Here is a 12,181-nt window from a genome sequence, read left to right as displayed (position 1 = left end):
AGCATCTGCATTACAAAATCAGAAACACTTACACCCTGTTGAGATCTTTAGCTATATTGCTTGGACCTGGCACAGCATCTTCAGGTTTGCGTATGCTGTTAAAGTTGAGACCTTTCTGAACACCTGACTGCTTGGTGTAAAGCTGATATGGAACGTGCGAAAGGAGACGTCCAGCTTTAATGCTGAAAAAAAAAAAAAAAGAAAAACCAGGTTACTGCTTAAGAAATTTTTTAAAAATCCCAACCTTCTATATTAAAATAATCCCCTTATTTGTACTTGTAGTGCCTTCCACAACCCCTTTCTCAACCTTAATGGGATTGAGCTGAAAAGTAATTTGTGCTGTGGTAACTGGTGCAACAAACGGTATTTGCAAAGATGTGTTGGTCAGTAGCCTACATCCATTTCTCTTTCCAACTGACACACACAAACCTCAAATATTTAATTTAAACAAAACAGTCAGAAAACCTTTGGCTAGTGGTCCAGGTTACTCTACCTGAACAATACTGACTGAGCTCTTTAACATGGAACAAATTAGGGTAGAATTTGAAAGAGGTCAGCTAGGATGTGGTTCACTGTTAAAAATTAACTACTTTTTCCATTCCACAAGGCTAATTACCTCTTCTTGTAAAAAATTCACTGAGGCAAGCTAAACAGAAGAATAATTTTCAAACAGATCTTCCATAAATACCTACAGCAATCATTCCAGTTATTCCTACTGTGTTCCAGTCTATCTCCCTCTTCATCTTCCACTGAAACTGCAATTATACTTGAGTAACTGCTAAATTCCTTAGGGAAGCCACACACTTGGAAGTGAAATAGTCTCAAAAATACACCAGAGGACGATTTAATCTCTCCACTCCAACACCTGTTGCTGGCAGCAGCGATAAGAGGCTTCCAAGCCTACACTTCACCTCTTCTTTGTATACAATCCTTCATACTGGACACTGGTTCAGAGATGCTGGGATGTCTTCCAACAGAGGAACCTCCCCCATATCAAATCAGATTAGTATTAGCATTTAGTTTAGAAGATAGAACTGAAGTCAGATTTTAAAGATAATTTAGCTCAGTGTTTTTCTGTTTTTCAGCACCTGAATGCTTTCTCTTGCTCCAATCTGTACTACTGTCAAGGGAGCTGGACAGTAGAACAAAAGCCCTTAGGAGCTTTCTGGCTGCAATTAGAGAGAATATAGTAGGAGATCACATTTCCCAATTAGATAAATTAAAACTAGTTAAGCATATACATATACCTGGTAATGTTACTATGGAAATGGAATAGCAACACAGCCCCAAAAAATATATCAATTAAATACCGTTTGATACATGATTATATATCATTCATAAAGGAACATTATTTGCATTAAACATTGCTAAACAGAGATAAAAATACACCTGGGAGAGTTCCAAAGCTTTCTTGTACACAAAGTGGTAATACAGCAACTGAGTTTTTACAATGCCTGACTTGACTGTTTCTCCAAAGGCCATGTGAACACAGGTGCAGAACCAACTTCGTAATATTTCAGAGTAATTGCTACAATTTCAAGATGATTAAACAAAACAAAACTAACATTTACTTAAGAACTTGTTTATGATGTCATAGTTTTAGTTACTGGAGTAGCTGCATTACTAGATAAACAGTTGATTTTTTTTCCAAACTGCATTAACATGCAGCAATAGGAATCCTAGTTTAGTTTCACCATTCAACACCTTTACCCATTTCACCTTCCCTGTGTCACAGAATTCAAAATCACTAAAAAAAAATTACATTGGAAAGGACTTCTGGAGGTCTCTAGACCAAACACTGATCAAAATGTTATCTTTACAGTCATATCAGGCTGCCCAGGGCTAAAAGTCCACCCTAATTTTGAGTATCTCCAAACGCAGAAATTCTACAACTCGCTCTAGGCACCTGTTTCATTGCTTACTCTCTTTTAACTGTGAAAAATCTTTTTCTTATAGTTGAAATTTTCTTTCCTGCAACTTGTGACTATTGCCTCTTGTCCTCTTGCTGTACATCTTGAAGAAAAATCTGGCTCCACACCCCCTGTAACCTCCATACAGGTAATGAAAGACAACAATTAGACCCCATCCTAGTCCTCTCTCCAAGCAGAACAGAACCAGCTTTCTCAGTCTCTTGTTATATATCACATGCTCCTATTGGTGGTACTCCTCTGAACTGAAAACCACAGTTGTCAGTACTTCTCTTACTGAAAAGCCCAAAATCTGACACACAACTCCAGATTTAACTTCAGAAGTATTGATCAAATTGGAAGAATAACTTGCCTTGATCTGAACTGTGGTCTTGCTAATGCAACCAGTTGCTGTTAGCCATTATCTCCACAAGGGCACAACTGCAGATTCACAGTTATCTTTTAGGGTAAGACTTGAGGGTCCTGGTGTATTACAAGAGTGTGTCCCAGCCTGTGAGTCCCTAGCCTGTCTGGTTGCATGGAACTAATTCTGTCTTGCGTTCAGGGCTCTGCATTTTGCTTTGTTGAATTTCATCAAGTTTCTGCCATCCCATTCCTACAGTCTGCTGATGCTCTCCAAAGGACAGACTTTCTCTTCAGTATATCAACTGTTGCCTTCTAAGTCATCCACAAACTTGCTGAAGCTACTTTCCACTGTATCACCAATTTCCATGCTGTTAGTGAAGACATAAACTGCATCTGCCCCAGTATGAACCCTTCAGAAATGCCCCTTGTGGCTATTTGCTAGTTTGACTCCGAACTGCTGACCACTATGGTGACCAAGGCAGTTGGGCCAGTACTTGCATCCCTCAGCCAGCAGCCCACTATCCAATTCATACCTCCCCAATTTGTCTTCTGTAATGCAACAGGGGACTGTGTCATAGCAAATTATATCTACTCCTCTCTTTTGCATTTGAAATTTGCATTTTCTTATCAGAAAACTACGTGTCATACCAGAATAACATTTTTTTCTTATTATTTTAAACTATTTTCTTCATATTTGTATTAGACTAACACAGTTCTTTAGGAAAAATATTCACCTAATTTGAAAATCAAAATAAGGAATCCACAAATACTGGTACCTCATGTTAGTTATCCTCAGTCTCTGAAAAGTGATTATAAATGTCAAAGAATGTTAAAAGAATATTCAAATTTAAGTCAAGCTCTCAGATTACCTGAATTTGGTTTTCACTGCAAAATCTTTCCATGCTACATAATGGTAGTATGGTGTAATGGTGTATTTTTCAAATAAATGAATGTATTTTCAAATAAAGTAATGGTGTATTTTTCAAATAAAGGAATACTGACTTAGGAAGGAGGCCTGCCTGTAATTCTCTTCATTTGTTGCAAACATGGAGAGGTAGCAAAAATACACAATAAGGGGCATGCAGAAAGAATAATTTTGTCACTACAGCAACCACACTATTACCCTGCAACACTGGATTTTGCAACTACTGTTAGAGAAGATCTCTATGGGATGCTAACTAAACCAAAATTCAAGAGCTACTTCCATTTATCAACAGGTTTATAAGAGTCTGACTTCAGACCATAGTTCAGAATATGCAAAGCTTTTAATGCAGCAATAAAGTTCTACATATGCTTTACTATCCTTGTGCAAGTAACTCTGCAGAATTTCCATGGCATATTGCAAATTATGAACATTTCTGGTGTTTTAGCTCAATGTCCTTTAGGTGGCTCTCAAAAAAATTAAATAATAGCCATTGTAATGGTGCTATGTTACATTCATTAATCTTTGGAAAGCAGACAGATGCTATAGTGATAAGCACCAATAAAGACAGGAATTAATTATTCATTTCATTACAGCAAAGAATTCAAGTCACATGCAATAAGTAAGGAACAGGAGACAAAAAGGAAAAGCCACGTCACTGTATTAGCAGTCTGCATCCTGAACTCAATCTTTTCTGAGCAGAGAATGTGGCAGGTGCCATAGTGAAAAAAGATAGCATGTGATCATGTAATTAAGGACTAAATCATAATATATGTACATAAGAAACAAATCAAAGCTCCACAGACAACTTTCTCATTTTGCAACCTTGGGGGACAAGACCAAAGATCTAACAACACTGTTTTACCAGCAGTTTGTGACAGCAAGATTTTAGGGTAGATTCTTAACCAAAATGAAAAAATTGCAAACCCATCATATTAGCTACAAGAGAACTGCAGAGGGGCTCTTTACAAGAGTGTGTAGTGACAGGACAAGGGGGAATGGCTTGAAGCTGACAGAGAGTAGGTTTTGATCGGGTATTAGAAATACTTTACTGTGAGGACCATGAGGCACTGGAACAGATTGCTCCGAGAAGCTGTGGATGCCCCATCCCTGAATGGATGAGGCTTTGAGCAACTTCATCCAAGGTCTAGTTGAAGGTGACTTAATCCATGGCAAGGAGGTTGGAACTAGATGATCTTTAAGTCCCTTCCAATTCTACGAAATTGGAAACTCTACATCTAGTACACTAATTTTCACCAACTGATCTACTGAGAACATGATTTGGTATTCCATATGCAGAGAAGGATTATTTAATCTCTGAGTATTCTTTAATACCGTTGAGAAGAAGAGAAACAAAAAGAGAGATGGTTGTGAAATTAGCTTCTATTCTAGATTGTGGTATGTACCCTGTCCTGTTGAGACAGTGAATTCCCCCATTTCCTTGTGCCCAAACTCGTGTATCTGTCTATACTCGGTTCTTCTGACTTATTCTACAGTATAACCTTCCAGAACCACAACGCAGAACCTGACACCAGAATAAAAATATTAAGAGATTTGACATATCAGGTTCTATCAAGTCTCTGCTGAACGTATACAATCTGGTCAAAATCTTTCCAATCTGGTCAAAATCACAGCAAGCTCTAGTGGCAGCAATTAAAAACAGTCACATCTCCCAAATAAAACCACACTTCCCATCAGTTTTCCATGTGCTTAAACACAGGGGTGAGGCCTTAAAACTGCTGGGGGAAAAAAAAAATCTATCTGAAGTCTTTTTCAAACTGAGTAACTTAAAATGTCTAACTAAAGTTTAAAAATTGATGATAAAGATACATGATATGAAACAGCTGAATACAAAGGACTGAAAACCAGCAAACTGCAAATAAGATTTCACACATGCATTGCAGAACAGTTCCTTGCCTGTTTCTGCTGGTCATCTAGGAAAGAGGCTACTTATGAATGGCGTGACACTGGCAGGATAATTTCTAGAACATATTCCTGCTTATTCTATTTCCTGTGAGTTTCTCAGACGGAAGAAGAGAGATTAAAGCCACATTAACTGCTCTGAGCTTGGCTATTGTCTTTATCAAGGACAACTTCAGTGGATTCTCTATATTCCAGTGCATAGAGAAACCAAAGAACATAGATATTTTGTAAATAAAATGCAGATTTTTTTTCCTTTAGTTTTTATTATTTTCTAACAAAGTCACAATACAATAAATGTTTAGATGGGTTAGATCCAATTTTATGAGAACACTTTCAATTGACATCCTCCTTTATATACAGATGACATGAAACTTATGCAAAACACACAACAGGAGATTTAAAACAATCACATAGTAGTTATTTAACATCCTGAGATGAAGTCTGATCAATTGGTTAGATATTAAATGGAATTAACAGGATAATGTTCAGTTTCCTAATATGCTTGAGACTTTCTGAATGTTCTTGGTGAAGTTTCTTAAAGAACAACCCGTAAGAAGCAAATTGTCAGTGTAACAATGGTATTCCTACTCAGTTGTTCTATGACTTAATTATTTTAAGCTAAACCATAATCTCAAAATGCAATCTTTAAGTTGTTTTCTTCCCAGATTTTTCTTGGTTTCTTTTCCCCCAAGAGGGAAAATCTCTAAACACAGTAGACATAAACTTACCTTTCCACAATCCACTCTGGCCGAACTACTTTTTCTCCTTTCAATTCTTTTATTTTGGCATTTGGAAGATTGGTGGCAATAATGTGAGTTGTTTTTGATCTGGAATAGTACACATGGTATTGGCCTCCATGTAACATCATCAGCCGTCTTAATTCATCAGCTGAGGGATCTATAAAATTAAAACCAGAAATATTCCTGTTTAGTGTCAGCAAATGCAGTGAGAAAAAGAACTTTAATTGATAAATACGATGCCATGGTCAGAAAGAGTGCAAACCATTGTTGTACTCTGGAAAAAAACTTACAAGTTCTTCAAACAACAATTCAGAAAAACATTTTGCAAAAAAATGCAGAAAACTGTGGTTTTGAAAACACTAATTCAAAATGCAAACATTCTACTTGCTTTAGAGGAGCTTCCCACAATATGTATTGCAGAAGGCAGGAAAAAATACTCAAGTAGATGTAATGTTAAACTATATACAAAAATGCTTCACATCAACATAACACAAAATTAGATTATCTTTTCACCAGAGTTCAGGAGAATAGTTTATACCCAGAAGCAACAGAAAATAATTAATATCAAAAGGGTTTAGCAACAGCACAGAACTCTTATGTAATTTCTGATGTACTGAAGCAGTTAACTCACTCCTTCCTTACCAGGTTATTCTTGAGTGATTACAGGAAACAAAGAATACCTTAAAAACCAACAACTTTTCTTATCTCCTCAATCGTTTTAAAAAGAGTACTTATTTTGCAAGCAGAGGTAGGAAAAAAAAAGAAAAAAGTGTTAGCTTTGGAAAATGTTTACAGTGGCATTACACTGGAACCAAAAGATTTGGGTCAACACTAACACAATGTTTGAATAGTGAATCTAGCACAAGATTTTTTTTTTTAAAAAGTTGAACAATATGAGAACGAGGAAAATTTTTTTAAAGGATACAGTTACAATTCCTTTCTGTCAACTCTCAAAATATGTCTTAACATTTCATTATTCCTCCAACTTTTAACTAAAAATAGCACACACTTTCTCCAAGTGCTACCTTTCCTACTCCAGCCTTTTGGACAACCATCTTCTAGAGCTCTTTTTAGGGACTAGCTGCTTGAAGAATACATAAATGCTGGATTTTCACTAAAGAAAATGCCTGCATTAAACAACCAATCCAGATGTATTAATGATTTAACATATCCACCTTAACCTTTTTCAATCCATTTGAGCCCTGTGCTTAAACCACCACTAATCTATCCCATAGAAGCACTATGCATCAGTTACATAATAATCACAACATTCCTGGCAGAGATCCCTGAATAGGGCTTCTGGGGAGTTTCCAAGAGGTTATTAAGCTGCTTTACAGAAATAAGGAGAAGTATGAGCATAAGCATGGTAAATTAAAAACCTTACTCCAGCTAACATGCACTATTAGTCCACCACAGATGGTCCCTAAAATACATAAATCTCTTACCTCTTCTCTTGTTCCTCCTTCCAGTCTCAGTAGGTTCTGTCTCACAAATTATACCACTCTGAGCAAGAAAACTTCGACATATTCTCCCAAATGTAAATTTAAGGCATACAATCTAACCATCACTAATTTGAAAAATTAAAAATTTATTAACTGTAGGTGGATGGAGGAAATTAAAAGGCCTGATTTCAAATAATAAGATCACAGAAACATGGAAAGATCTACTCCTATTTCTACAAGTTACGTTATGTAAATTATATAGTAAAACAATATTTATATTCAGAATGTAAATCAGATTTTTTATTGACAACCTCAATCATGAAAAACAATGGAATACACAAAACATGTAAAGTAATTGTCATGTATTTACTTAGCTGCAAATTCATGTGTTTTGCAGTTACTTCCACTCAGGATGATAGTAAACATGAGAACAACACAATACAGATCCTTAAAAAAAAAAAAAAAAAGTTCACCTGTCAAGCCATTGACGTAGATGGCGACTCCACTAAAGATACTTGATGAATTTCCATCCCTCTGTTGTTGTATGGCTGAATCTGACCGGAACTGATCCTCCAATTTCTTAACTTTTGCTGACATGTACCCACCCTAGTTTTCAAATTAAAACAAAACACAACCCATGATGCCAGTCCTATTTCCTAATATTTACATACAGAAACTGGTCAATTCTAAGACTGCAAAGGTAAGGAACATTCCTCGAAACTGTATTTGGTTGACACACAAAAGACATTCATTTCTCAAATAAAAAACAGCAAATGCTCCACCATAAACTTAGATAACTGCATCTTGTTATCAACATGGCAGGATTTATTTCATACTCCTTAATCTTTTTTTTAAAGGAAAAAATTCTATATATATAAAAGATTCTATATATATAAAAACTCTTATAGAATAAAAAGAAAGAGGAAGAAAAAATGGGATGATGCAAATTTGGGTGCTAAATTGGTGACTCATTGCCTAACAAAACAATGTGGTTCCATATATTTTCAGTTATTAAATATACACGGGACAGTAGAATTCTAAACATCATGTTTGTCCAACTACAGAAAGTGGTGGAGATAACTGTAAATAGTTTCCAAATTATTAGTTTATTTTTTAAATGGTGATTTAAAACTATTCAAGGGTCTGCACTTATTAATTATGAAATTTAGTGATTATTGTGAACACAGACGTCAAAACCTGGTAATTAAAAAATTTCTTTCAAACTTAATTATGTGTTTTCAAGTAAAGCAAAAGGGTTTAATTTTATAGCGTTCTCTTAGCATGTAAAACAAAACTGTAACCCCTTTTTAACCACAGTGCCATATACCTGTTTTAAAAAAAGCCACTAGGTTTTGAACATACCCATATTCCCCATCCATCGCCATCGGCAGCTCGTTTCCGCCATCCACCTCGCCTCATACTGAAGCTTCTGCAGAGGAAGAACAATGCTTGATCAATTAAATGCTCATCAGTGGCACTTCAATGATGGCACTACAGGCCATTTACAGATTATCACAAAGATTAATTTTTTTCAATCAACTTCACTGAAGTATTAAAGAGTTTCACAGCCAATCTAGAAATGCAAGATCACATAAAAACCTGATTCCTCGGTTTTGTAGTAATGCATACTGTGGTTCCTGCGACATATCAAAAACCACACATACATGTTTTGCTTTATTCACCCTGAATATAAAAAACTCCTTACAACGTTCACTGTCCATTACAATTTATTAAATTCTTTCTGTTCATCATACATCTCCTATTAAAAAAGGAATAATAAAAGGTTCTTAAATACAACTGCTAACATCCATGCAAAATATTGTCTAGGTCATGAACAATCTTTTATTTCCTATTTGATACCATAGACACGGTGTGAGAGAGTATTAGAGACAGGATTAATTTCACCAATGGATTTACAGCTGATTATAAAACATCCAAGCATATGTTGCTGTAATGGAATACATCACATCAAAGCAAAAAACCAAAGGTGATCTTGTGGTCAAAGAAAAGCCAGCTGTTTAAGTGACCTAGTATGATCTATAGTTAGGTTTGTGATTTGATTCTTTGGGGCTTTTTGTTTGCATTGCTTAATAAATAAATAAATAAATAAACCCAACCAGCCAAATTTCAGTTTTCCTTTATGCAAGACACTTATCCCTGGACCACAAGATGAACAAAGCCATGTCCCCAGATGAGCTATTAGTTGGCTAGAACAGAATTGGATAGAAAAAGCAATGCTTGGACTGTGGCCAAGTGTTCACTGCACCCAAGTGATTCATATTTACTATAGCTGTTGTAAAACTGATTTTAGAATATTGATTAATGATGTGGTAAGATCATGAGGTCACTGCCTGCTATTACAATGCTCACTTTCCAACCAAAATAGTTCTCTAAATGAAAAGACAAGATAGTCTTTTAGCTCTATCAGCTCTTAGAGGATCAGGACAAGTCTCTGAAACTAAAAAAGGTGACTGTCTTTAAGTCTTCTATTTCATTAAATATTTAATTTATATTCCTTTATCCTCCCTAAAAACCATGCAAAGCTACAGTAAATACAAAGAAGGAAGTCAACTGTTTTTATTTCCATCCTTGCCTGTTTTTGAGTCTCTGGACTATCCACAGCATTGTCCAGTAACAAGTGCACAGAAGCTTCACTCAGTCTCCAGCTTACCAGAAAGCACATACAGTTGTGTATGGAGATGACAACACATTCTGGCCATTTTCCTACCCAGGCCTTATACTGCGCTGTTTTGGAGACTGCCTCATTTATTGTATTAAAATTCCATTTCTTATGAACCTACCTGAAAGTGAGTTCTAGCTTTTGTCTCTTAATTCCCTTTTGTCCTAGAGGACTAAGCAGGCATAATCTGATATCCAGCTAAACTATCCTGGATTGCAAAATAAGACACAGCTGCAGCAGAAATTTTCGTAAGTACTGTCATTTTCATGGACTACTGCAAATATGCCAAATTAGGCAACCACAGAATTATAGTCAAAGCAAGGTAGCAGGTATTTTGAAAAGGTAAACATCTATTTTATGTTTCAGGACCTCCACAAACACAGAAGGATGATGATGCACTTGGTTCTATGCTAACAGTTGCTTGTAACTTGATACACAACTGACATACATGTTGTTGTATGTGCAATTATGGAGATGAATCACATGTCAAGGAGATGAGCTCTACACCAACATCCAAAACAAATTCTCAGATTGCTGTATTTCCCCTCTAGGTACCTGCATTTCTTATCCAGAGACCTGTTTCCAAGACATCAGGCCTTCTGAAATTAATTTTTAGTGGTTTGGATTGCATCTAGTAGATGCAACAGAACTCTTAAGGAACACTGAGGAAAAAGAGAGGAGATGAGTTAGATGACCACATAAGATACAAAACTGACTTTTTTCCTGCAGAGGACAGTGTATAGTGAAAATGGCTTGATGACTTCTTTCATATGGAAAATTTATATTTTTCCATCAGCTGAAGTGAAATGTATTTCACATCTATCACTTCTGGCTAAGAAATTCATGGAAAAAAAGAAAAGGGTAAGTTAATGAAAAAAGAAAAACCATTAATGAAAATGTCATCTATTTTTTTAGATACTACAGATATCAGTGTATGAGCTCATAAGAGACACCAGAATTTTAACTAATGACTACTCTTTCTCCCCCTTAATAAAGGATGACAAAGTCTTAAAGGGTGGCTACAAAAATGCCGGAGGCTCTCTCTTCATAAGGAGCCACATGGAGAGCACAAGAGGCAACAGATACAAGCTGCACCAGGAAGTTTCATCTTGACGTAAGAAAAATAGTTTTTAGAGTGAGAACAATCAATGAAAGGAACACAGGGACCCAGCAGAGTCCTCATCTCTGGAGACTTTCATGTTGCAATTGGACAGGGCACCAGATAATGGTGCCCTCAACCAGGCTTCCCTACCCATGAAAGGTTGGACTAGATATTCATTTGAGGTCTCTTCCAATCTGGGCTGTTCTATCATTCTAAGAGTATAAAAGAAAAAACCTCATACAAATATAAACTCTTGCTCTGAAAAAAACAAAAATACAAAATGTACAAAATGCATACTATAAATCACCACAACTCCAATCACTGAGAAGACAGGATTTGATAGGTCTTAACTCCGACCCCTATACAACCTCCTGCTTAAACTAAAATATTTAATGCCTGATAAACTAAAGAACAGACTTCATAAGAATCAGCTTTTCTGAAACCTTGAAACACGTTTCATTTTTATTCAGGACACTGGAAGGTGAGGAAGAAAGATCTCTAGTCTGAAAGTGAAGCCAATTAGAGTCATGGTTATATTCTGAGTTTGATTAAAATTAGAAATGAAACAAAACTACTTACGTCAAGGTGCTAAAAACCTGATGTAACAATTGCACAGAAGTTGTCTTCCTAGAGCCTGCAAAACTAGAGAAACTAGGCTGTAATGCCTATTTAAAACATCTGAGAGTGATTTACCATTTCCTTAGCAAATGTAATTTTTGACTCAGTCCACTTAAGCCAGTTCACTTAAATTCTGAACGCACAGGTTAGGAACATGGTACTTCAGTGATTACTAGATGCCTCTGGCTCAAGTCTTCCCTTTCAGGGTCACCGATTATTTTCCTAATGCTGATAGAAAAACATGGGAGACTACTTTCTCCCTTTATAGTTACAGGAACTGGATGATAAACCAAGGTTTCTGAACTACAGAGAAAACTTTCTGCTAAAGACTTGTCATCACAGTATGATTTTTTCCTTGAAAATGAAGGTAACCACTTACAGCTGCCTTGCTGAAGCCTAAGGAAGAAATGAGCATGAGAAATATCTTGCCCAAGATTTTTTAAACCAGAGGAAAAGTTAAGCGAGATTTTAAACATGCTCA

The 12,181-nt window shown here is 36.1% G+C and overlaps 1 protein-coding gene across 10 annotated transcripts in view; it reads right to left on the bottom strand.

Annotated features, from left to right (window-relative positions):
* The window catches only part of REV1 (REV1 DNA directed polymerase), a 70,695-nt gene that overhangs the window by 47,375 nt on the left and 11,139 nt on the right, over positions 1-12,181 (bottom strand). For all 10 annotated transcript variants that reach the window (XR_008429175.1, XR_008429176.1, XR_008429177.1 and 7 more), the window contains exons 2-5: positions 8,663-8,729; positions 7,774-7,906; positions 5,847-6,015; positions 33-182 (exon numbers count right to left, since the gene is read on the bottom strand). Coding sequence is in view for 7 of the 10 variants with exons in the window: in XM_053934242.1 (XP_053790217.1) it covers positions 33-182; positions 5,847-6,015; positions 7,774-7,906; positions 8,663-8,719 (509 nt within the window). In the remaining 3 variants the exon portion in view is untranslated. The remainder of the gene's footprint in view (positions 1-32; positions 183-5,846; positions 6,016-7,773; positions 7,907-8,662; positions 8,730-12,181) is intronic.

Source organism: Vidua chalybeata, chromosome 2 (genome assembly GCF_026979565.1).
Source record: "Vidua chalybeata isolate OUT-0048 chromosome 2, bVidCha1 merged haplotype, whole genome shotgun sequence".
Classification (NCBI taxonomy): domain Eukaryota; kingdom Metazoa; phylum Chordata; class Aves; order Passeriformes; family Viduidae; genus Vidua; species Vidua chalybeata.
The sequence above is the reverse complement of the archived record's forward strand: the minus strand, read 5'-3'. Positions and strand labels throughout refer to the sequence as shown.